At 36.3% G+C, this 27,922-nt stretch overlaps 1 protein-coding gene across 1 annotated transcript in view; it reads left to right on the forward strand.

Annotated features, from left to right (window-relative positions):
• The window catches only part of mboat2a (membrane bound O-acyltransferase domain containing 2a), a 71,808-nt gene that overhangs the window by 28,578 nt on the left and 15,308 nt on the right, over positions 1-27,922 (forward strand). Inside the window, exons 2-7 of the mRNA XM_056245633.1 lie at positions 2,016-2,161; positions 5,387-5,464; positions 14,319-14,414; positions 16,459-16,514; positions 23,895-23,949; positions 27,419-27,602. Coding sequence (XP_056101608.1) covers positions 2,016-2,161; positions 5,387-5,464; positions 14,319-14,414; positions 16,459-16,514; positions 23,895-23,949; positions 27,419-27,602 — 615 coding nt within the window. The remainder of the gene's footprint in view (positions 1-2,015; positions 2,162-5,386; positions 5,465-14,318; positions 14,415-16,458; positions 16,515-23,894; positions 23,950-27,418; positions 27,603-27,922) is intronic.

The raw sequence follows: 27,922 nt of genomic DNA on the forward strand, positions 1-27,922 counted from the left end.
ATATGCATACTAGCTTGCTTGATTTACGTTAGTTACGTGTGTATACACGTTACGTTAAGGGTTTCCCGCATGAGGTACTTTGTGTTGTACGTTGCCATGACTTTCACGCGCGCACGAAACTACTATGATGGTACCTCACCATTTGTTGTTGGACATTAAGTCCATTAATTTGAGGCTATTGGACCTGATAAGTCATTGAAAGGTCCTTGAATTTAAAGTTAACCCAGGTGTGGGAACCCTGTTCAATGTGAGGTCATGTGTCAACAATGTAGCATACTATATTTTTTAAATAGTTTATTTTCATGGTATATTATCCTGAACCGACCTGAGCCACTAGTTGGCAGTGACGTATTTAAACGCGCATCAGAGATGTGTCTTCTGTGCGTGCGGTGCAAACAGGGAAAGAGGTTTGAGCCTTGACTCATTCGTGTTGCCAGAAAAAACACAAACAAGATCAAGCCCAAAATAAACCTAAAAAGATCCAAAAGCTTTACTAGTCAAAAATATCGTGACCCATATTTTAACAGCTCCATAAACTGGATTGCGCTACGAGCCCAGCCCAAAGGGCACTCTGTGAAGCAGCCTTTCAATACAAAACACAACACCTCTGTCGATACTGATGATTAAAAAAGGCTTTGGTCGCTGCCTGTAATATTACTTTGGTCACGATAGCCAAAGTGAATACCTATAGCACACAGACTATTGTTAAGTCACGTTCCATACAAACACACAACGATAATTTAGGGGATTCATGCCCGTATTTAACTGTGAAACTTTATAGTGTACGTGGCCAGTATTGCAGTAAGCTGTATGCATCTATCATCCCATCCCAAACATAACCAGCGCCTCATCAGCTTTCATAATGGCAGAAAAGCAGCTTAAGCGCTGATATAAACTGTCCATTAGGTGAATCACAAGCATATCTCTGCTCTCACCCACTTGCTGCTCACGATCAGTGAGAAACTCCTGATTAATACTGGCGATGCTTAGGAAGGGTTTGGATTTAAATGCTTATTTCACTGCTTTGCATATACCTCATTTATCATCAGGATCTTGAGCTCTAGTATTTCTGTATCTGTGTAGTGTGCCACCATACAGGTGCTGTATTGTTTTGACTATTGCACTCATGAAGTTATTGGATAGCTCACAAAAAAGGGTTATCTTGCGTAAGTAAAATATTCCTGAAATTAAAGAAAGAGCGAGAGACTACGATTCAACTCAGCGGCCAACTGTACATACTTTATGAGATCATCCGTATAAAGCACAGAAGACCGTAACGTTCAGGTCCAGGCATGACTTTGTACAGTAATAGTGACATCATGCAAGATAAAACACTTTCATTGGTTTGTGAACTACATGTTGTTTCTTTTCTTATCACTTAGAATTAGTTTTGCAGAGTGATTGCATGAAGAAAAATCCAAACTTTCTTGTCATAAAATCCAATGATTTCAATGGACATTGTGTCTTGCAAAGGCTGAGAGGATATATGGAAGGGTTTCTGAAAGTACTTATTTTGCTATACTGTATATTAAGTAGTATGTGCCTTTGATGAAGGAAGATGCTTTTTTTCGCCACGTAATTTTGTAGTTACGGCATTTACTAGCAGGAACTAACTGCTGAAACTCGGCAGCCAAACAGTGACCCCCTGTTCTGAATCAAGAGAACATTTCAAGCTTGTTATGATGTAATTCCCTCTTCTCATCCACTGACATGACTATCCTCTTCACAAAGGCATTTATCTTGTGTTAATGTCAACATAGTTTAAATTCAGCATTAAAGCCATAATCCAGATGTACTTGAAGACATACATTTGAAGATTAAATGGAGCTTAGTTTTGATTTTCCTATCCTATAGTGTATTTTAGTCGATTTTTTTGAAGTCACGGACCTAGGCTTATCTGAAGAACCTTTCTAATTTATGTGGTCTGTATTAAGATGAGTTTAATTGAAAGTTGTGTTGCTTTCTGAATTTTCTTCTCGAGCACCTCAAAATGAACCTTCTGTGTCTCTCATTAGGTGAACTTTGTGGTGTGCCAGCTGTTCGCCCTGGTCACGGCTTTCTGGTTCAGACTCTACCTGCACCCTAGTAAGACGAGTCCCTTCATCCGGCATGTAGTTGCCACCCTGCTGGGCTTCTATTTGGCCCTCTTCTGCTTTGGCTGGTGAGTGTTTGTCTGCTTCATCCCTCATATATCTCAGATCCATCCACATTTGATCCATAGCAGCGTCATTGATAGTCGGTTAGCGAGTCATTCAGTTTATAATGAGACTATACTGGCAGAAGACCAGAGTCTCCTCAGAAGCTACGCTGTGCACTGCATGGTGGAAACTGAGAGATGCTCTGATGGAGCAGTTTGTAGGCCTCTTTTTATTCATCTGTAGACGTTTATAACAACACACCGTTATTGTAAGAACTCTGTTAAATTTTTTAGAAGGCCTGTTTTGGTTTGGTTTGTCAGGACTGAACCATAAATGCAACTTACCTGCTGTGCTTGTTAGTTCAAATTAAATTTGAGTTTAACATAACTGCATTTAAATGCATGGAAGGAGTTGTTAGTTAACAGGTAAAACGTGTAATTGTGTATGCATTGGTACTATTTGTATTTTCAATGTTGACTTTAATAGTTTAATGTTACTTTTCAGTTAATGAAAAGAATAAGGAAAATCAACCACCTTTTCCAAAGCCTTTCAAATGTTTGATTTCAAAATGACGAACAAAAATACTCTTCATACCTTAGTTTAAAGATTTAAGATATATTTGGGATCAAAATGTTGGAGTTTGGAATTTTAAGTATTTTCTGATTATAGAACAATAAAAAGAGATTCCCTCTGTAAAAACCTTTAACTCTAGGTCAACAGATGAAACATAATTTTGAACCTGGTTTATCCAATGTTTACATTTCTGTTCTGATATTGTATGAAATTAGTGCATGTTTATTTAATGAATTAAATAATAAATTTGCATTTTTCAACACAACATTTCAGAAAACCTGTAATACAAAACAATTGTACTTACTGTATTTTGTACTAAATAAAAAAAGTGCAAAGTAAAAGCATACGACTTTTAGACCTCGGATTGTGTTTCAACATTAACTAAAATAAAGACAGACCAAATTGACATAATCAAAACACTTTTTTTGTCACAAGCTGAGAGTGTGACGAGTTGCATTAGTGGGAGTCATGCTCAAGCTGGCATTTATTGAAAAACATTTGACCATATGGAGCAGTCTATTACAGCTCTCTGAGCAAAGGTCAGTCTACCCAAATCAAACAGGAAGTCCTTATGCAATGAACATGACAGCAAGAAGAAGTTTACCAAGATATAGCAGACGCTAATGTGTGGTACTTGCGCATTTTTGCAATGCGTTTATTTTTCCTCATATTGTAGTAAGTACCAATTTGATCAAGCAAATGTCTTCTCTATTTGTGTGGCAGTGTGTGAGGGGGCTTTCCCTTCCTGGTTAGACCGTCAGCTGTTCTGTTGAGATGATGAGCTATCGTCACATACTCAGAGATTTTGTTTTTCTCTGAACCCTTCTCTGTCCAGCAGAGGCTCATTCAGTTCATTTACTTTCTTAAAGGGATACTCCACTTTTTTTGGAAATAGGCTCATTTTACAACTCCCCCAGAGTTAAACTGTTGAGTTTTACCGTTTTTGAATCCATTCAGCCGATCTCCGGTTCTGGCGGTACCACTTTTAGCATAGCTTAGCATACATCATTGAAGTGGACAAGACCATTAGCATTTCTAAAAAAAAAAAAAAATGACCAAAGAGTTTCGATATTTTTCCTATTTTTCCATGGTTTACTGCCGTACCATGAGTGCAGCAGGCGTAATGATATGACGCAGTGCCTGAAAATAGTTCCGTTGTGTTGACGGACGGTAGCCTATTTTCAGGCGCTGCGTCATATCATTACGCCTGCTGCACTCATGGTACGGCAGTAAAGTTTCTTGATTATTACGCAGGAATGAGAGTATAATTCCTAGCCATATCAGCCTAGAAAATCGCAACTTTACATTTTCTGTCGGTCTTAGTGCACGATGTAACTACAGAAGAGTCAAGTTTTAAATAGGAAAAATATCGAAACACTTTGGTCTTTTAGAAATGCTAATGGTCTTGTCCACTTCAATGATGTATGCTAAGCTATGCTAAAAGTGGTACCGCCAGAACCGGAGATCGGCTGAATGGATTCAAAAACGGTAAAACTCAACAGTTTAACTCTGGGGGAGTTGTAAAATGAGCCTATTTCCAAAAAAAGGGGAGTATCCCTTTAATGTGAGTTCCGGGTGTTGTTGTGTGACATTCATCAGCTCATGTTATTGCAAAGTAAAATGCTCATCTTTTGTTTCAACGAAATGCAATTTCTTGCCTCACCCCTTAAAGAAAATTCTCTTTTTTTCCCATTACATAGCATAGGCATTGTGTACCAGTAGTTCAGATAGTTCTTCCTCTATTCTGGTATAGACCGCCCACTTTTGTCACAATCCAAACAATTCCAGATGGATGAAATTTTGTATTTTGAGCACTTCTTGCGTTGTTTTTGCCTCTTCACGATGACTCGCTTGGTTTAGTCCTCAGTTGTAAGTCGCTTTGGATAAAAGCTTCTGCTAAATTACTAAATGTAAATATAGTCACCCCATCTGTTTCTTCTGTTGGATAGCGTCGATTACAGCCAGGTTTACTAAATTTTGTGACAACTTTCTGTTTGCAACATGCTTTTCTTTTGCAGCAGTTCAGCATTGTTAGACATGTTGTGCACACAAATTAAGAGTTATTTTGGATTTGCTAGATGTCGCGCCTCTTGCAATAGACAACGTAAAGCCAAACATGCACTGCAAGCAAGCGACATGACAAAGCTATAACACTTCTATTTGAATGAACAAAGCGTAGACAATGTAAACAATTGATTAAGTTGTTATCTTGATTTAGTGAAAGTAGCAATGAAATCATTCAGCAACTCAGTTATAAGCCTGTTTTGGCCACTTGTCATGCTTAGGGTCATCATGGGGATGCTAGGAAAACACCCTGGATGGCACAGCATATATGTTAACGCAAATATCTAAACAGCCAATCACATGGCAGCAACTCAATGCATTTAGGCATGTATACAACGTCAAGACGATCTGCTGAAGTTCAAACAACAGAATGGGGAAGAAAGGTGATTTTAAGTGACTTTGAACGTGGCATGGTGGTTGGTACGGGCTGGTCTGAGTTCTTCATAAACTGCTGATCTACTGGGATTTGTACATGGGCTATATGGGATTGTCTGTCTTATGTTATTCAGAAACACAATTCTGTCCTGTTCAAACTGACTGTCACAGTTTAATACCATTTTGAGTCCATACTTCTTTTATTGGTATCCTCTTCTCCTTGTGCTTCATTTCAGGTATGCCTTACATTTTCTGGTACAGAGCGGTCTTGCTTACGGCGTTATGATCTTCACAGGTGTGGAACACATGCACAAGTGAGTACCGACCTCACAATTCCCTACACCATCAAACGGCCCTGATTTCAGTAACAGGAACAACCTCATGTCAAATCAAAAATGTATTATTTGTGGCATTGGAACAGTGTTCTCAACAGTGTCATGGCAGTCATCAAGCCATCCAGTTCACAATATGCCCGAGTTATTCGTCTAACCCTGCGTTTGGTTTGTTGAAGAGTAATCCATGCTGCTCTCACACATCCTTTTCATTCTTTTGAGTAAACAGCCCCGGGGCAACGAGTGAGCGTCTGTTTTCATCATTGTTTCCACAAGTTGTATGCTGAGTGACGGCTACCTCTGATCTGAGGTCAGATGAATGGATGTGCTGGAACATGTGGTTTGGACTGCTGCTCAGGGCGGTACCAGAAATAACCAGTGCTGCGCAATAGTGATTATTATTAAAAAGCAACCATCAACACTAACGTGTAGTGTGTACTGAATCCTAGGTCATGGCAACAAAAACAAAGAAAATACTGACACAATCATATGATTTCATTGCATATTTCTGAATAACAGGGACATCTGATTTCCCCATATCTGAAAGATTTAGATAACTGTGCTAGGTCACCTGACCTTGGCACATACATCTGAACATCCAGCCAAAAGGCCTTCGGGCCTGGTTTGTGAACTTCGGCTAGTAAAAAAAAAAGGTCATTATGACAAGTTGACCGTTGGCCTCCTGCCCAGATGTTTGCATAACTGCATAATTATCATACAAGGAGTTTGTCCACGTGTACTAAACACGTAGCAGGTATAGTTCTGTATCTTCAATACACCACCTCACATTTTCCTCTAAAAAAAATAAATAAATAAAAACCAGCAAACATCAATACTGGTTATTTATTTGTGCATTGTCATTTCCCTTATTTTTAATTTGGTTTCCCTTTGCCGCTAACACTCATTAAGAGTTCATCTTTAAAAACAAAACATTAAAAAAAACTTAATACTGTTAAATGTATATATATATATTAGTAAATCTTAATTTGAATTTTTCATACTGTAATATTGGTGGTGGTGCTCAAATTCATTTGTAGTTTTTTTATATCTGCCATTTATCGGTTATCGGCTGTGACATTAAAAAAAATATTATTGGCTTATTGGTATTGGCTAGAATTTTAATATCAGTGCATTCCTACTTCCCAAACATGTCTTTGTAAAGTTAATGTCATAAACATGAAAATCCATTAATCAGATTTTTGCACAAGAGTACAAAACATGACATGACGTACACTGTAAAAAATATTTGTAATTTTTAAAGAAAATAATGAAAACCTAAAGTAAAAACTAGGGATGCTCCGATCGATCGGCCGGAGATCGGTATCGGCCGATCATCACATTTTATGACTCGATCGGTACTCACTCAACTTGGCCGATCTCACAAACCGATCACAATTTGATGACGTCAAAACGTGAGGAGGTAGCCTATATGATGCGTGGGGACTTAAATGATTTGGCAGTCATGTCATCGCCGGTGTGGTATTAGGCTGCTATGATGTGTCAAGAAACAATGAAAAAAATTTGCTATTTGCCGTGTATGTTTCAAAGGAATCTCACATGGAGGATCATTGTCCTCCAGAGAGAGCGCCTTTTTGAAGACGAGTATGCTTCGCTCGCTCAGTCCACAGCGCCATTCGCTCAGAACGCCCGCAGTGACATGCTGGTTAGAAAATATGTTAAATAAGTTGGGCTGCCCGTGCACAACTAAAGTTTTTTTCTAGTCGACTAGTAGTAGTTCATTTAAGCCATTAGTCTAATCGCATATCTATATTAATTTAATTAAATATATATGGGAGAAAATACTAAACCATAATGAGCGTCATCATTGCCTATATTCTGCATATCAAGCGCATGCATAAAGCTTGCCACAAAGAACTGGCAAAAGTAATGTTTATGCAGCATGATGCATTTTAATTGTTTATTAATAAACTGCAAAGATACAGTTGGCGATGTTGACGCCATCTTCGCATAGTGAACGCGCTTATAGAGAGAAATGCACACTTCATACGGATTAGCCTACATAAGCAGAGAGTAGCCCATTTATTATCGATTTAAATAGTTGGTTTTTTTTAAAGTAGACATTTCAAGCCTGAACTATACGTTCTCAGGTATGTGAGGCAAGTTGAGGTTCGGTTCACTTATGAGATGCGCTCCAGTTCACGCGCCGGCGTGTCCGTGTCCTGATTATATTGTCTGCTATATTTTGCTTATTATTTATTAAATCCAGGCAAATGGTTGATGAAACATAGTTTGAAATTAAGATACAATTTTTACAAAACGAAATTCACTTTAAAGAATGGCTTTCTACAAAACAAAACTTAATTAAGTGGTCAAAATCATGTCTGACCCATTCCAAATGTTTTCCGATATATTGGGCATCTTATGATCCTATCTTACTCATCTCATGCGGTTCCCTTTTAATATAATCAACATATATGACATTTAAAAAAAAAAAAAGAACACTATATTAGCCTACTATAAAACATAAATATGAAACGTATATTTATGTTTTTAAGTTATATTTAAACGTCACACCACTCCGCTTTTCTCATGTGTGTGGCCTATATATGCATGTGTGCGTGCATATGGGGGAGGGGTGCGATTTTCGAATAATAAGCGAATAATACCCAGATCTTCGAATATTATTTTTGCTTGAAACGCCCATCCCTTCTAATGAGTAGCATCAAACTACTCCAATTTGTTCTAATTAAATTAATAATTAATCTAATTAAATTAATTTTGTCCTGCTTAGACTTGTATTAGACCAGGTTTAAGTTACATCAGACTCTCTATTTTAGGTATTTAAATGTTTATTTTGTCCTCCAAAGTTTACTATTGGACAATGTTTAATTAAACCTTGTGGGCTGCATCAGACTGCTCCATTTTGTTTGTATTTATCTTTGTCTTATATTAAGCATCGGTATCGGGATCGGTATCGGCCGATCACCATGACAAGAAATCGGCTATCGGTATCGGCTGCAAAAATCCTGATCGGAGCATCCCTAGTAAAAACCTGTTAATTGGTTAACTAAGTTTTCTTACCATATATGGAGAAAAACTAAAAACATTGTATTATATGTAATTTTACTCTAAAACACTGTCATATTTGTTTTTTTCAACTGTGAATTATCGTATTTACTGTGAAAAACAGTAAAGAGACATTCCCAGAAGTCCCTGCATGACACATCACGTATGATTTAAAAAAATATATAATTAATTTAGTTTCTTCTTATTTTTGTTATCAGTAATTAGTTAATTGTTAGTTGATGTTATTACATGTTTATTGTATTTCACCTGTGTTACCCTGATAGCGTTTTGTGTTGGTATATTTTAAGGTAAAAAAAAAACAGATTTGTTCAAGTAGATAGGTATATTAACATTATATCACTTAATAAAATTGTAAAGTTGTAAAATATACAGGCACTAGTACCATCCCATAACAGTTTTTTACGGTGAATTTCTGGCAACCACCGCAGCTTTTTTATCGTAAATTTAACAAGATTTTTTTTCTTTTTCTGTGTAACTGCTTTATGGTTTATGTGAAGCAGACTCCATGTGAATTATGTCTGTTGCAAATAACCAGATCTTTCCACCTACAACAGTTATTCCACCACAAAAGGACACTCCTGAATGGTTTGTGATTTTTACAGTCTAATAGATTGAACCCAGTACATTCCTTTAACCTAGTGGACTTTTCATTGCTAAACTAGACCTTGAAACAACGTATTTTGAACCGTGAACGTTTCATATTAGATGTAAGATAATCTTTTAGGTCACAGGAATCTGTAGTTTGCACCGATTATGAAACAAGTCACTTTTCCTTTCTCTTGGCTGTTTGTTGTTTTCTTCTAAGAAGGTAAAAAGCATCAACTTGTAAATGGTTGAAGACTGATAAGATGAACTTGTGCAGGAGTCTGTGGGGATGATAGAGACATAGACTGGCCCTGTTCCCTGCAGTGAGAACAGAGGGCGCATTAGGGATGCAGCGCTACAGAACAGACCTTTTGAAACTCCAGGAGACGATCAGTCAGTAATAGAGTGATGCCATGCTCCACTGCTCAAGGGAGATGAGAGGGCAAAGCAAAGGATGAAGGGAAATTGAAAAACAGGGGTGGAAAACCACTATGTTTGTGTGTGTGTTTGCAGAAAAAGCAGAAGTATCTATTTTGCGAGGCTCACATTACTTAACTGGTTTATAACCTGGAGTCATTAAGTCAGAATAGCAATAAAACTGGCATAGATTAGCTGCTGACGTGATAATGCAAACACTTCTTTATATAAAAACACTGAATACTCCATACTCTCTCTTCTCTGGCATTAAAGCCAGCACGAAATGGCATTCGCAAGTTCAACCCATTTTATTTCCATAATGTGATGTTTTTAATAATATCTAGAAAGAAACATACATGTGTAAAAAGTATGTGCACCCTTGGATTCATAATAACTGGTTGGTCTTTTTTGACGAATTTATGTGGATTTTTATTTTCTTGCACCACAAACTGTCGACAGGCTTTTTCCTACTGCATCTTTAAAGGTGATGATACACAGGGCAACTTTTTGAGCAATGTTGCTGGGCAATCTTGCCGAGCGATTGTTGCTTTGGCACTTTCCCATTGAAAATAGCCAATACATTTCTATCTGGATAATTTAGATCGGTCGTGAGCCCTTTGTCTCATCTGGTTGCCCGTTGACGGCAACCCGAACAGAAAATTTGGCCGATATTAAAGCTGATAATAATGGATTATTTCCTTCAGCTGAGACACTTCAGATGCGCACTGCTCGCCGTGATGGTTTTGAATTGCTTGAAATATGATTGGAATCACTTCAAAAAAGTAAAATACAGTTAAGTGCAACATGCGCAGTACAAGTCTGTCATATAGGCTACATAAACCTATTATGAGAACATTCAAATTTTGTGCTTGGGACATGGCTTTTATTGGTGAAACTTTTGGTTTTGTAATCAGGCTCTCAAAAATTATATAATTTGGATTTAGATTTATTGTCAGCCAATATATCGGTTATCAGCTTTCAAATACAAAGAATTAAAGAATTTTTTACCATTTTGGGAGGTTTAAAAATAATACATGTGGCTTCAACAACCACAAGTGTTTCCAGTTTCGTTTCAGGATGTGGTTTGTTTGAGTGATCGGGTTTAAATCCATCTCGAAGCGTTTCAGAGGGCATTTACATCTGGTCTTTTCACGTTTTGGAGAGCTATCCTATCATAGAAAATGCATGAAGTGACTAGGTCTAAACAGGCCATATGATTTGAGGCAACTTGAGTGACAGTGATAGTTGGTGTAGCAGCAAATTTCAGGGTTTTTTATGCAAATAATTAAAAACACAGGCAGGCAATGCAGACAACTAGACCACTTGGTGACCTTCAGCGATTAAAACACTGTTGGTGTGTGTATATGTTTTTAGAGCTCTAATGGATATCTATGTATTGACAGCTTGATTCTTTGAGTGTCAAACTCAGGTTTAAGAGTTTAAGAATCTATACAGATTAAATGGAGCATGGTAAGCTTTTATACAGAGGTCTTGCTTTCACGTTCAGCCTCGTGAAATATGTGAAGTCATACACAGCACAAGACTACTCTCTATAACCATGTGCCTTTAACTTCTGCTCTGAGAGTTAAAGAGTTTTGGTGAAAGGTCGTTCTCTCAGGTCTTGTTCTATTGCACAATGGTGTGACTGTCGCCCGTTTCATTAAAAATGACACGTTTATGATGTGATTTATTGCTTTAATATGTTTCCACTCAGGCATGTGAGAGAAGGGTTTTATGACGTAGACAAGACCCCCATCTAACAGCTGCTGATAACACCTCACCCTTGTCTCACCTTTGTAAATTATCATCTTGAGACTTAGTGCGGTGGTCATTGCCAAATGAAAATGGAACTGGAAATGAGAGTGAGAGAGAGAGCTGCCCTCATCATGGGTCACTGGAGCTCTTGTCTGTCTTATTGGAGATGAATAGTGTAAATGTATATTTATAGAAGGGCTACTGTAGAGTGTGAGTCCTTGAAAGGCAGTTTATGCCTTCCAGTGGAGACTGTGTCAAGGGAAAGAGGCTGAAAAAAATCAATAGGTGATGCACGTTATGCACAACATGGCACTTTTGGAATTGAAGTCACAACTTTTTTCATACAAGGAGCCAACGCATTTTTGAATAGAGATGGCTGTATATTTAATTAAAATGCTGTTTTAAATGAAAATGAAAATTTCTTATTTAAATGCAATGGTATTTTTTTTTGGCTTTGGTTTGTTTTTGTTTTGGGTTTTCTTGAAAGCCATTGTATGACTGTAAAAAGATTTGTGTGCACAGATCACTTTTTTGTCACTGATTTAGTGTTAGAAAGTTTGCACTTTCAATATATTGACTGGGAAGGGCTCACTGTATATTTGTTTCTGGATTGTTGCTGAGGTCCAGCCGACCAATCAGAACCCACGGGGAGGCCTCATGGAGACCGGAACTAAACAGAGCTTTACTAGCTATGTATGTTTGCATCCAAAGTTGCTAATTTAACCTATGCGCAAACTTGGAATATCGCATAAAACATTTGCGAATAAAGCACTGTTTCCATCCAGTGAGTCAGAGAGAACAAAATCGTCACTTCCTGATAAACTGGCGCTAAATATCACTAAGAAAAGTAGGAGAATCCACTAGCTGGGTTTCCATTACAAATTTGCGCAAAACTTGTGAGATATTTTCTAAATGTCGATAAAGAACTATTTCTGAATGACGGCGTTTCCATTAACCCATTTTTTCCTCTTGCGATAAGTCATTCCAAAAATCATGCTTCGAGGTCTTGATAAATTGTGGCATTTCTTTTTTGTTTAGAATCCAGTATTCTTTTATAAGTTTAATAAAGAACTCTTATTTTCTGGCCAAACATACGGCCCCATCTTTAAAGAATGATAGACCTTTAAGTACGCAAGGCGACCTGAAAAACGACCTCATGCAAGTGGAAAAAAACTTTTTTGTTATATATATGGTAGTTTTTGCGAAACTTCCATTGGCCGTATTTTCATTTCGCAATTTCAATTTGCGCAATTTGAAGGGTAATGGAAACGCAACTACTGTATATAATAATTTCCGTATATAATAAATGACTTTGCAGAAGTAAAAGCAATAAACGTGTTATCTATCTTGCTTTCGGAGGCAGTATACCATAATTTTGAAGGATGTAAACAGTCGTTTGCTTGCACATATACAACCATTATCTTAAAATTCATTATTATTGAACAAGTTGATAGAGAAACATCACAAACTTTTTTTTTGCGGTTGTGGCCAATATTAGCTAAACAAACAAAACAAAAACATTCAAGGATGCACACTTCCACTAAAATCCACTAAAAATGGTATACAGTCCAGACATGTTTGGCATACTATACTTTGGATTTGGGATGCATATGTCCCGTTGACTGACCCACCACCATTCTACATTGAAAATCACAGCTCATCTTCTAACTGTACAATGTTCCCTGTGCAACTAGAAGGCAACCTCCACACAATCATCCTACAGAATGCTTAAACAGAAGAAGGTCTTCTTAGTACACACAGTGCTGCTCAGAGCTCTGATGAAGGGCCTAGTGTTGAGACCGAGCAGGCACCGCCTCTGAATACTGCGAGTGGGACTGTAGACATGTTAAACTGGCTTTGTTTGAGGCAAAGACAGAAACTACATTGCCAAGAATTTGCCAACTGTTTCCTAGTGAGGAATCGGGGGACTTGGCTGCTTGAGTCAGAAACCTGAATGTAGCATACCAAACGTTCTGCAGCTGTGTGCGCTGATAGTGGGAGGCTTTTGCCTCAAACTGAGGCCCTGCTGAACATCAGTGGGTCTTTGATCACTTTCAGTGCTGAATAGAAGAGCGATCCTTATCGGATTGTGGGAGGATGTTAATAAGCCGAATTGAAGTTATGGCACGAGTCTGATAGTGTTGTTCTAACATGGCGCTTTAGGCAGCGATGTAACAGAGAAGCCTTGATCACTCTCTCTCCACTCACAAATTTGTTGTAGTATGCAAATAACTTGCATGAATTAGCTTGTATAATATCAGATATCAGATGTGAGCTATATGCGGCCAAGTGGGGGCTCGGGCTATTTTAAGATAATGGCGCCAATTGCTAAATTGAAATTAACCAACAAAATAAGAGTAAAATACTAATGGAATGCATTTTAAAATGTATTATTTGACTAGTTTTGTTGGTCTCTCTGTCTTTTTATTAAGTGAAGTAAATTGATCAAAACATTATATAGTAAGGAAATAATTGAACCACAAGAAATGTTTGTAATTGGACAATGTCTTTCCAATGAAAATTGTTTGTCTATTCAGATGAATTTGCTGTTTACTGAATATTGCACCAAACATACTGTACACTTATAAATAGATGTAAATTAGTTTTACAACGATAAACATTTCAAACAGAAATATATTATCACATGACATGTTTAATTTTCCACATGTTTAATTCAGTGAGAGACATTCATTTCTAATCTCATAAATTAAATTAAATCAGTTTTTTTTTTTAAATCCATCTTCTATGAAAATTACTCATTTGTTTAGACTGCCAAAAGTAAGCCAATAAAGAGATGTTAAAATGACTTGGTTTATTTGTCAAGCAGAAAATGGAAGGACAATTTAGTGCAAATTATTTTCACACTGTGTGGTTTATGTATACTGCACTTTTTGCATACTTAATATTTGCATAGTGCCCACAATATACACACTGCTGAAATGAAGTAGGCCTAATATGTATGTTGTATGTTTTACCAAATATAGCCTCTTTTTTTTTTAACTCTTCCCCTCGTTTGCCTTCTTCTCCTTAGATACTGCTTTGTGGTTACGCTGGGATATCTCAGTTTCTGCCAGGTCACCAGAATCTTTGTATTTGACTATGGCATGTACTCAGCTGACTTCACTGGGTAAGTTATTTTAGCACTGCATTATCACTTTTTTGCTAACTGAAAAAAAAAAATGTTTTCCAAAATTAATGGGGAAAAAACTAACTAAAATACATTTTAATGTTTCCAAAATTACCAAAAATTTTATTTCAATAAATAAATAAATTCATTTTAGTTTTGTATACATATATTGTAAAATGTTCCTGCATTAAAGACGATACTCTCACTATATAGCAATAACACTTGCCTGTGCTGAGAAATTAAATGATATAGTTATATATTAATTATATATAGTTATACTAGTTTAGTTCAGATTACACTACTCATCACGAGTTTGGGGTCAGTAAGAATTTTTTTTTATGTTGAAAGAAAGCTTTTATTCTGCAAGTACGAAATTGATTAAATTAATCAAAAGTGACAGTAAAGACTTTTCTATTTTAAGTAAATGCTGTCCTTTTGTAATTTCGATTCATTAAAGAATCCTGAAAAAAATAAAAAATGTAAATCCACAAAAATAGAAAACAGCTATTGTAAATTACAAAAACATTACAGTTTTACTGTATTTTTTGATCAAATAAATACATTGGTGAGCATAAGATACTTCTTTCAAAAACAATTAAAAACTTTTACTACCCAAAATTACCCAAAACAGTAGTGTATCATTTATATAAATACTAAAACTATAGTACAATTCTAATAAAAACAAAATAAATTGAAATTAGAAAATACTGAACATATTAAAGCCTAACAGTGATGTAGTGACAACTAACAAAAACTAAACTAAATTCAAAAGACTGTTTAAAAATAAAATGGAAATTAAATATAAATTAAAATATTCAAAACTATAAGTACTGGGGTTTTCAAGTATGTGTCCGTGTCTGTTGTGAAAAGATGCCTCGTGTATGCACATCAAAATTCTCGCTACCTATAGACTGAACATAAGGAGAGAAAAAATCACTGTGTTCTGCTTTGCAATAATCTCAATAAAATATGCTTGCATTAGGCTTTATGCCACACTACATCGAGACTCCAGCTCTCCTCCAATTAAATATACAAGTTAACTACAGCGAGACAAAGTATATCGGCAGGGCTTGACGCTTACTTTTTTCCCAAGGAGCACATGTGCTCCTAAGTTGAAAAATGTAGGAGCGCATTTAGAAACTTTAGGGGCTCTGAGACAACTAACTATTTCTGCATATATATATATATATATATATATATATAACACACTGTAACAAATATCTCCAAATATCATTTGTTAATATTTTGAAGTCAATTTAATTCTGCTTTCATTTTCATTTTAGTTAAGTTTTAGTAAATCTGTTGTCTTTTTTTTTTTTTTTTTTTTTTTTTTTTTTTTTAATCTGTCGTTTTTATTCATTTTTATTTCAGTTTTAGTTTGGTACATAAGGTTAGGCCTAATGAAACTAAACTTTTTTTTATATTTATTTATTTCAAGAAAAGAGTTTTTTTTTTAAATAGTTTTTGTTAAATATATATTAACTCTGATACTAGTAAAATCTATATATTTAATAATATGCCTCAAATAATGTTCTTAGTCTTTCCTTCCTGTGACAGGGCATCACAGACAGAAGCTAAAATAGTTTACTTTAAATGAAATGAAAATTAAATTACATACAGTTTGTGTAACCAAATAATAACTGGGTGGGAATTGAACACAATGCGTGAAATAGACTGGGACTCTTATTTTGAAATGTCTATGCTCATTCAACTTCAGATGAGGGAGATCAAATATGCAGTCTTACAACCATATACAACATGTTACTACTATATACACACCGGTGCGTCTACATGCACCCTCATAATGATCCGGAACTAGTTTTATCTCAGGATCAAAGCTGATCAGAATTATTTACACCAAGGTGAACACAACCCTTGAGAAGCTGTGAGGAGATGTGGTCAATACAGCTGTATACATAATAAATGTCGAATAGCTTGGTTTGATAGAAGTGGAAGCTCTCACGTACATGTGGATCCAACAGACTCAATTTCAGGTGCAAACAGGATCTCACATACACACATTCCTTTTCCCCTCTGTCTCCAGGCCCATGATGGTCATCACACAGAAGATCACAAGTTTGGCGTTTGAGATTCATGATGGTTTGTAACAGTTTTATTAATCCCATTCTCATCTTCATGGTTGCAAAGCCTCGATAGCGAATAACTGGCATGATTTCTACCTGAAATCTTTCAACAGCTCTATTGTTTCTATCTATGCCCATGTTAGCGGCTCTAGGAATTACATAAGGGCTGTTAAACCCTGCTGCTACACCACGTCCTCGTATGCCATTGATTTGTACCATTGCTGGCGCTGCACTCTAGTGAGTGGGCCAAAGTAGTTAGGGATGCCAGCTGGATGTTGCGCTTCAGACCACACTTACCTCATCCAACACAATATAGCGCTTATTATGCAGCTTGGTGAAATCTGTTTAATGAGATACTAATTGTGCTGCATCACCACATCATTTTTGCATGATCTGGATCATTGATAAAGGAGAATGAAGGTGATTTGAACTTCCTCTGAGTTTGGGAAAGAGACCGTTCATCCAAAATGATTTATTTATTTTTTTGTCATTTTGACACACCATATTTGAATATACAGTACCGTTCAAAAGTCAGTAATATTTTATTTTTTAAAGAAATTAATGTTTTTGATTTTTTTTTTTTTTTTTTTTTGAGCAGCAAATCAGCATATTAAATGATTTCTGAAGGATCATGTGACACTGAAGACTGGATTAATGATGGTGAAAATTCAGCTTTGCCATCGCAGGAATAAATTATTTTAAACTATATTAAAATAGAAAAACTTTACTTTATAATAATATAATAATAAAATAATAATAATAAAAGAAATACATTTTGCTGAATTGAATTTTTTTTTACTGTATTTTTGATCACCAGCCTTGGTGAGCATAAAAGACTTCAATAACATTAGTTAATGTATTAACTAACATTAACTTACAACGAGCAATACATTTGTTGCAGTATCTTTGTAACACTAGTTAATAAAAATACAGCTGTTCATTGTTTGTTCATGTTAGTTCACAGTGCATTAATTAATGTTAACAAATACAACTTTTGATTTTAGTAATGTATTAGTAAATGTTGAAATTAAAATGAACAAAAATTAATAAATGCTGTAGAAGTTCCGTTCATTATTAGTTTGTTAACTAATGAAACCTTATTGTAAAGTGATACCAAGACTTCTTTCAAAAACATTCTTACAATTTTGCTGATCCTAAAGGTTGGCTAATGTCTTTTTTTTTTGGTCTGAGATAGAAAATAGTGTATGTGCCAGTCAGTTATGTGGTACTTTTTGTAATTTTTCTAACCTGTCAGCCCCTGGTCACCATTCAATTTCAATGGATGGAAAAGAGCAGCTTTGACTTTCTTGCAAATATCTTCTTTTGTGTTCCACAGAAGAAAAGGGTTTGGAATGACATCAGTAAATATTGACAGATTTTTCATTTTTGGGTGAACTATCCCTTTAAGCACAAAGGAATGAGCAGCAGAGGACACATGATGGCATTAACCCAAAAGAAACCACTCTAGTTTTATCGACGACCGGCAAATCTCACATGCAAACAATGCGACTGATAAGTAAACTAGATTGCACGCCATCCTAGCATAGTTTTTACATACTTAGTCAACCACAGAGCTAATCGCTGTGATATGTGACCGAGTCACTTTTAGAGTCAAACAGAAGTGGCATCACAGTCACCACATTTCCTTTAACAGGGTTTTTGGGAAGAGTAAGAGAGCACATCCCGTTTCTCTGAAGCAGTTGCTCACAGAGCAGCTGGCCTGGCCAAAACAGCAGCCCAGCACTTCTGAGCGGCCTCCGCATGACTTGCCCTGCTCCACTGCAGACAACACACATGACATATTAATCCATGTGCTTTAATGAAGTTATGCAATCATCTCCTCCCTCCTCCACTTTATGGAGAACTGAACTCAGGCTAAAAGTGTGGCACTCTGATAATTTGGCAAATGATCTTTGACTTGTGCTAGACTAATGTTTAATTATTCTTAATAATATATATATAGGCTTTTTTAAAACACTTTTATTTTTGGCCTTTGTCGAATGCTAGAGATAATACAGAGGTGACAGGGAAATATTGAGGTGTAGAATGCTGCAGTGATGACGTATTTTTGTTGACCAACCTGGAAATTAGCATCACCATGGTTTCCTCGATAAAATCCCTATAGGATGTTTCCATTGGCTTTTGGATTATTGCAGAAAAGAAGCTCTGTGACCATCAAAAATGTATAATTCTTACACATTTTTTTCGTCGTGAGAAAAATTTACAAAGTAACACAACTATTTTGAATTTTGAAGGCTAAATACAATTACCAGAAGTAAAAAGCTAAACGTATTCAATAAACGAACTACACCCCGGTCACATGACTTCAACACCACCACAGTTTCTGACAACTCTTATTTAACCCTTATATGCATGAATGTTTAGTCAATCATTATTACATATTCGGGTCTTTAACGACCTGGATCTATATCTAACGCGGATGGCTCTCTAACTGCTACAATAGTGTAAAACTCTCTTGATATTTTAATAACAATTACAAAAGAGTAAAATAAAGCACATTTCGTTAACTTTTGGAACTTGGAATGGAACTTGGAACTTGGTTTTATACCATCATCGCTGTCATTGTCAGAGCTCAAGTACATTCAGCATCTGGCTCATATTCGCGATCTCAACCATATTCTCAAAACTGTCTTTTCAGCGTCTTCAAAATCAATAATTTGATCGCTGACAGATTCTTCACCAGATGACAGGGACACTAATATTTGATTGATTGCGTACAGCACTTGCTCCGCAGTAAATCGCTGAGTCATTTCAAGTTTTGCTGATGATACTTGTATATTCTTTTTGTTTTATGCCTGCGATAATTATGAGTGAAATGTTACATCATCATTGCCTCCTTTAGGAATACAGGTGAATTGCACTTTTTGAGTTGCCAGACATTACATTTTTTTATTGAATTCACAATACACGCAAAACATTATTACACTATTACATATCTCTGGTTGCTAGCGACCCTATGCTTTTGATACTTCGATTTTTTTCTTATATTGTTTAAAATTAATAGATTGAGGAATACTAAGAAGGCTGCTATTTTACCAAAAGAAAAAAAAGGCAAAAGTGTGTATATGAACATCATACTGTTCTGTAAAAGCGTACTAGATGAGTTTACCTGTTCATCATGATGATGTTTAATGTCCCGTCCCATTTAGCCACTTTTTCAAGACAAGTAAAAGTTTTTTTTTTTTTAAATCACAAGTGGGTATTACTGATGTTTTTTATGTTGTAGAATTAAACAGGTAAAAATATCATGAGCTTGTGTTAACCACACAGCTTAATTCTGGCATTTAGCCAAAAACCCATTCCAAAAACCCCTAAAATGCTGAGTCTTGCTGACTCATTTCCAGATTTTGGCCTACAAAAATACGTCATCCCTCTAGGCACTCTATAGGAACTGATTCAAACCTGAGTCTCCCGCATTAGCACAATGTGTCTGTAGCTATTGTGCTAACTGCTAGGCCATGGTTCTGCTGTAATGTAATGCATTTCGTTGTGCTATTAATACTAGTATGTTTCAATGGGTCTGTGTAGAATCTGAGAGTGCTGCCCGGTGAGCAAATATCATGAGGTGTTGTTGATTCTGTCGCATTTGCTGAAGGAAGAAGAGTGGAATTGTGTCTGTGTGTACATGGCATGCTGCTGTTGGTTATGCAATTCCCAGCAGCCATTAAAACCTGCAGAAGCTGATAGGGTGACTAATCTAGTTGTCAGTGCATCGACAGAGATGAATGAAGAATGGCTTGATCTCTTTTCTTCACTAACCCGAGAGACTTCGCCGCTCCAGGCTAGAGCAGAGCAGCTCAGTGCTTCAAAACACAACATCACTGCCCATAGACTCTTAATCAACGTCTACAGTCAATGGTAGTGTGTGTGTGTGTGTATTAGGGGTATAACTGTACATATATTTGTCCCTTCGTCACTGTACGGACTTCATGGTTTGGTGCATGCAGTCAGACGACGAATACAGTCAGTCACAGGTAATCCACACTCCAATCCAGAAGGGGGCGCGCAAGGTCATGTAACATTGTTTGCTAACGCCACAACAGTAAAAAGTGCTGAAGAAGATGATCTATGTACCAACCAGAGAAAGTCTAATATGGGGAGAACTCCCACTCACATTAAACTTCCGGGTTCTGAACTGTTGCAGTTCCACTCTGGGTCCATATGAGGGCGCTCACAGGCGGAGTGCAGAATGAATGGAGGTCTATGGAGCAATACCCCTAAAAATCCACTTTTCTCAGGATATAATTTTTTGTCTAGTAATTCGAATGTTGTATTCGAAAGAAGATGCAAAGAAATTACACATTGCTGGGTGTTAGATTTTTTAGAGTCTAAAAATATTTTTTTTTTAGATTTTTTTTATTTGCTTTAAAAAGTCTTTTAAAATGTCAATGACGTCATACACATCGTACGACCAGAGACCTGCTTTACGGCAATCCTTCAGTCACTTTGTTGCTTACGCGCATAGACAGACGAGAGAAGCCGCGAAATTAAAAAATACTACTGTTATTGTGTCACGAAATGTAGTTTTAATAGTTTTTCAGTCGACAATGTAGTTGTTGAAAGCTCAAATCTGTGGTTTATTTATAAAGATAGCGCTAATTTAAAAATTTGATCTGACGTTTTCGGAGTTGTGATATCCAAGCCTTTACCGGGGTCTCAGCGCTCTGCACCCCGCCTGGAACAGCCTTTCCTCGGTGCTTCTGACGTTTGTGGTCAAACATGACATATAATTCGTCTTGTGTATATCTAACGGGCGATCTTTGGTCTCATTAATCTTGTTCCCTGGCAAATCGCTTTGGCTGACGGCAAAGTGAAGTTTCATAACTTTATATTGTGGCTATTTTAACGTTGTATCCTGCTGTGTCTGAATCGTTTACTTTATTTCTTGTCTTGTATAACTCTTCTTATACCTTTTAGGCTACTTATACTGTTATAATGTCTCTTACTGATCAATAAAACTGAAAAATAGACAGGGTTGTGTCATTTTATTTTATATAGCCTATATTTTATATAGCCTTTTCATTACTATTTTATTTGCTGTACTGTTTGTTTGTTTATTTTATTGACTAAACTATTTACTATTACTTCTCACTTTATCTTATATTTACTATTTGCACTGCAATGTAGTTGTACCATATCGTATTACCATAGATAAAGGATCCATCAGTTATCTTTGTTATTGCTAAAATCGGGTCAATCACAGAAAATGCTTTTTCCACAATAAGAAAACTATCGCAGCAACGTTCCAAAGTGGCCAATAGGGCGTCTATGTATTTATTATGTCTATGCTTTTGCGTTCTGCACTTTCTTTTCTCTCGAGGCATCTACTACACAACTGACACAGGTAAATACCATAGACTGTAAAAAATAGGTAAATACATGTGAGCCACGATGCCATCAAGCGGTATCTCTGGTCGTAATCAGTCCTTCACTGACCAATCAGCGTCCATTAGCAGAATGCTAGCGTGTTATGGGCAACAACAACTCAACCTGTAAGAAATCGAAAGGACATAAGTACTCGTTCATTCAACTTTCGATCTATAACCCATGTTGGACTTGCAAAACCACCATTCAAATCTAAAATTTCTCAATGACAATCGGGTGAAAAAGACCAATTTAGCCGTTTAGCCCCATAGACTCCCATTCATTTTGCACTCTGACTATTGCCCCCAGTGGAACTCTGGTGGAACTACAACCAAAAAGTCGGTACAATAGGACTTAATAGGGAGTGGCCAGGCTTTCCGTAGACGGGCTTTGTACCAACCCAAACCTAAGTTCAGATGGCACGCAAGAGCTTGCTACTAGCCTACACGCCAAGTTTCGATTCATTTTTTGTGACGTGCAGAAAGCTCAATGTTTTGTTTTTAATTGTGAGTGTAGTGTACACAAATAAAAATAGACTCTTTACAATTTTGAATGATGTCTTACTCTTATCTGTAAGACCAATTTTATTTTAAGTCGTTTCCGCTGTTATTATGAGACAAAACCATTTGGCATTGTGTCAATTTGTGTCGTGGTCCAGTGATGGAATATCCGTGTCCCGGAAATGGCAATCCTCAGGTGCCGCTTCACTCGCTGTCTCCTCGTGGAAAGGTGAATCATCTTTCCGTGGTTTCTTGAAAAAGCTTAATATTGAACTTTGTGCATCCTTTGTGCATTCTTACCCCATGTTAATATACTCTTATGTGAAGTTTTATTTTTCATTACTCTATTTATTTTGTACTTTTATAACACAAGAGATGCTTTTCAGTTTTATAGCTGGTTGTGACCGAATACCGTAAAAAAAAAAAAAAAAATTATCAGCCCTACTATACAACAATATGGCCTATGCAAGAGTGTATTCTATTTACTGCTTAGTGCTTAATACACTAAAGGAGGCTGTACTTTACCAACTAGGGGACTAAATGCCGCTAGGTGGAACAAACTGTAATTTGCACTACTGTCTGTTCAAAATAAATGTAAAGAAACGTTTCCTGTTCTACCGAACTCATTCCGAACTGTGACTTATGTACCGTTACACCCCTTTATACAACCTGTAAGATTCTGTAGATTATTTTGAATGCTTTGAAAGAAGTCTCTTATGTTCACCAATACACACTAAGGCTGCATTTATTTGATTAAATGTACAGTTCGTACATATTATTAGTAATATTGTGAGATATTATTGCAATTTTACATCTTCTATTTTATTATTTTATGCTTAAACATTGAATTAATTTATTCCTGTGATGGCAAAGCTGAATTTTCTGCATCATTACTCCAGTCTTCAGTGTCACATGATCCTTCAGAAATCATTCTAATATGCTGATTTAGTGTTCAAGGAACATTCTAGGATTCTTTAATGGATAGAAAGTTAATTAGAACAATATTGATTTAAAATAGAAATATTTTGTAACATAGTAAATTACTTAACTGTGTTCCTACTGAATAAAAGTATTAATTAAAAGAGAGGGCAAGCGAAAGAGAGACTTGTGTTTATTAATTATTTGCATGTTTGCTCTCACTAAGCCTGTATAATAAAACATTTTTGTATTTGACATGTAACTTTAAAAACGCTGAATTTGTAAGCACAGCTACGCGATTTCGTTTCCGTTTGTACTTGATGAGTGTGTGTGATTCTGCATCGTCACGTGGGCTTCATTCACACATATTTGCTGTATCAGAGTATAACTGCTGTTTCTGCAGGTCAGTGTGAACCACAGGAACCCACTGGCCTCAACCCCCCCCCCCCACACACACACACACACACACACACTGCTGCAGTACTGCTGCATTATAATCAAACAGAACAGTATTTGTCATCTCTGTTTCTAAATTACAGTGTTTTGTGCGAGGTGTGTCTGATGTGTCCTGTGTTTGTGTGTTTTTCCCACAGGCTTGATAAAGAGGGAGGAGCACCTAAAGCCCAATCAGAAGTATCTTGCTGTCAGGTATGTGTGAAAGGTATGTTTGTGGTTGGGATGAGGTCACTCATTTACTTTCTGCTTCTTTTGAAAGAAAATCAACTTCAAACCCACACTGACAACAGTCAAAAGGTGTAGATACAGTACATGTATGTACATGTAATCTAATTAATTACACTATGTGGCGATTAATAATCGAATTAATCGCACATAAATGTTCCCCCAAAAGGTCATTTAAAGTCATTGTTGGGTTAAATAGACAATACAAGAAGTAGCTTTATAAAAAAATATATTTTTATTTGATTCAACAGAGAATTTATTACACAACTTTTAGGCTTCAACGGTAAATGTAAATGATGACAGAATTTTCATTTTTGAGTGAAATCCCTTTTATGGGTTTTTTATTCATATGGAAATATAAAATGCAATTTTTTAAATTAAATGATACTCTAATTAAGAAACTAAAACTGCCAGTAGGTGTTGCGGTAAATGTCTAAATGAGTAAACAATTCATTCAGTCATTCATTCAGTCATTCATTCATTTCATTCAAATGGGTGATTTATTTAGGAAGTAAAATGGCTCTCGTGAATGGGCCATTGAATCATTGGTTCACCCAAATGATTCGATCAAAATGTGGATTCATTCAGAAACTGAGCAGCGCTGTGAGTTGCTCGGAGATGCACAACAGTTATGCTCGGGCATACTACATTTATAGGTAGTATTGTTGTTGGTAACATTGAGCAAAAGCAATAATATTGTGTCTAAAATATAAAGCTAATATATAAATTAAATATAAAATTTAAAGCTGCAGTCCGTAGCTTTTTTTGGGTTAAAAATGATCCAAAATACATATTTGAGAAAATACATAACCAGCCAGTGTTCTGGCCAACTATCTGCTTGCCTTAGCTCGATTCAAAGTGGTAAGCTTGTAATAATGTTTTTAATTCCAGTGGTACTGGTGGATTTCCGCGGGATATTCGAGCATGTCTTTGCGTCATTACGTCACATCTGTCTGTACACATAAAGGAGGAGTCTCGGCTACAAGGCTATATTGAGTCATTACGTCACATCTGTACACATAAAGAAGGAGTCTCGACTAGTAGGCTATGAGTGTGAGGATGTTGGAGGTGGAGATTTATAGCCTTTTCTCACAGCACTTGATATAATTAAACATCAATTTGATGGCGGATCCAGAAAGGTTCAAACGACAATCACCAGTGACAACTAAAGATTCACCCGCTGTAAAATGCAAAAGACTTCGTTTGGACTTCGGAGTGGCTAACTTACAGAAAAAAAGAGACTGCAACCGGACCCATGTGAAAACAAGGTTACATATTGGAAGGACATTAAATGTAGTCACGCAATGCTGACGTTGTTAACATTAACAATTTGAGAACAAAGTATAATTTGCACAGTTTTGCGTGATAAGCGATTTTTAGATTTAATCAGCTCGATTTACTGCAATGTCAGAACCAGAACAAAAGTGGATGTTACTTACTTGTTCAGATGACATTTTTCGGTGAAAATTATTATGTTGGTCATACTTCCAAAAAGAATAATCTGTGATTCTGAATGCCAGTATCCACACAGTCTATGATCCACACCTATGATCCACACCGGCACACTCTCCTCAAACATTGTGTTCATCCGCGCTGTGCCGTGTCGAGGGTGTCGAAGTACAACTCACGTAAAGTTGATAATTCCGCGAATAACTGCAATTGCAGATTTCGAACAGAGATGGCGACAAAGAGGGAAAACTGCGGACTGCAGCTTTAACTTCTCATTTATTGAACTGTATAAAATAAAAATCATCACATTTGAAACAATCACATTTGCACTCATGCTATTCGGGACAAAAACAGCACTCGTGTGATATTGTGCTCGTTACTCGTGTGATATTGCTTAACTATATCATGATATAAATATGAGACAAAAACTCATACAGATGCATTTTTGCCCTGATATCTTGAATTTTAGGGGCATTCTGACTGCATTCTATAGGCTACATCACATATCATATATATATATACATATATATAGAACACACATGATGAATACAACAGACATTTAGTGAGATTTGTCTTCTAATCATGGCAGAAAAATTGTGACAGATTCAAGATATAACGTCCCTCTTAGTGATCAAATGCTTGTTAGTCCCCTCAGAGAGTGCACAGCATTGTTTATTAACAATAATTTTGAGTTTAATATGGCTCTGCATTGCCCAAATAGCAGCATAGCACTTGGAGAATCATTTACAATCAGGCCCTGAAGGCTGTTGCCAAGCAACTGAACATTCCCGCCGCATCACGTGAGCCGATTTCCACACAGGAAGTCGTCAGGATTCGGAGGTTTCGGAAGTCACACCCTACAGTTAATGAGTGCAGTTTTGGACAATGTTTGCACCACAGACATGTGGTCACAGAATGTTAACCAATATGTCAATGTTTACATACTGGATGAGTTGCATTCTTGTTCAAACATGACACAATGTTAATGTCATGTTTGTTCATTGCTAAAGTGCTGGTCAAATATTCTACAAGCACTGAGACATTAGCAATTAAATCAAATTCCTGTAATTGTGCTGTAAAACTCTTACATATCATTTTATTAAATTGTTGTTCAGCTGTTTTAGGAGTAATAAACACAGTGACAAAATGCTACTTGACTGTTCATGACAAATGTGTCAGATTAATTTTTAGCAACGTTTGTTAGTTAAAAACAAGCAATTTATCTATTCTAGAGAGTCCCAGAGTTCCTCATTTTGGCATTTATACCTTTTTTTGTAGTGAAACATTTAGTGAGAGACTGTGATTCATCACTAGTTTTTATCTTTTATGCAAAATTTTCTCATTTTATTTGTTATACATTAATCTGTGTAAGTTTAATGCTGAGATTTCGTTTCAGATTTTGTACCAGATAATAAATAAAAAAATATTGCAAAAATATATACATATTATTTATTTAGTTTTTAATGTATTTGCCATTTATATTTTTTATTTAATTTGCCTTATTTCATTTTTATTTGTCATATCATGTGTAATATTTAAAAATGTCATTAAAAATATATCACTATGTAAATAACCTCATTACAAAATCATTTTGATGTCATTTTCATACCGTTTTGGTGCTTTAAACTGTTAATAATTTCTAGCTTGTAGCGCAGCTTTTTCAAAAAGGTTGCTTAACTTGTAAGTTTAACTTGTAGCTTGTTGTGAAGCTACAGTTTCAGAGCTCCTTCCCATGATCCCTTAGCCTTCATAAACTAATTAATGGCCTTGTAACATTAAATGTATTTTTAACATTCCCTGCTTGCTTAAATAAATGTATAAAAAACATTATACTAATAACATTAATTTGGTAACATTAGTCCTTTTTCATTATTATCTCTCCTACAGAGCAAATCATGTTTTGGTATTTGACATTGGGTGTGCTTTGTTGCTTAATTCACTTTATGTGGTGGGTTATTGTTGTTCTGTCCTTGTGTTTTCTGTACAGGAAGATGCCCAGTCTGCTGGAGTATCTGAGTTATAACTGTAACTTTATGGGGATCCTGGCCGGCCCGACCTGCTCCTATAATGATTACATAGCCTTTATAGAAGGCCATTGCTACGAGCCCAAGCACCTGGAGTCAAACGGCAAAGTGAATGGGAAATTCAAGCAGAATGACCCTTCACCTAAGGTAGTGTAATGACTCGGTTCTCTTGCTCCCTCTGGTGACTGAATCGGGGTTAGAATCAGAGCTGCACGCTAAAGACATCTCTTAGTAGTCTTGATCACATTTGGGCTGTCATATATACATATACATATATCTCAAACACAACACAAACCCCAAGTTATACATGGCAAATCTAAAGGAATATAATGGCCGGGTGGAAAATGTGACAGAACCAGTTTTGCAGTCCTTACAAGGAAAATGCTTTTTGAGTGAAGTGTTACTTTGGTGTGGACAGTGAAGACAATCAGGTTCACTGACAAGACTTTTGATTTAAATTGACATAA

This window comes from Rhinichthys klamathensis, unplaced genomic scaffold, assembly GCF_029890125.1.
Source record: "Rhinichthys klamathensis goyatoka isolate OS25496 unplaced genomic scaffold, OSU_Roscu_1.1 h1tg000032l_1, whole genome shotgun sequence".
In the NCBI taxonomy this organism is placed as follows: Eukaryota; Metazoa; Chordata; class Actinopteri; order Cypriniformes; family Leuciscidae; genus Rhinichthys; species Rhinichthys klamathensis.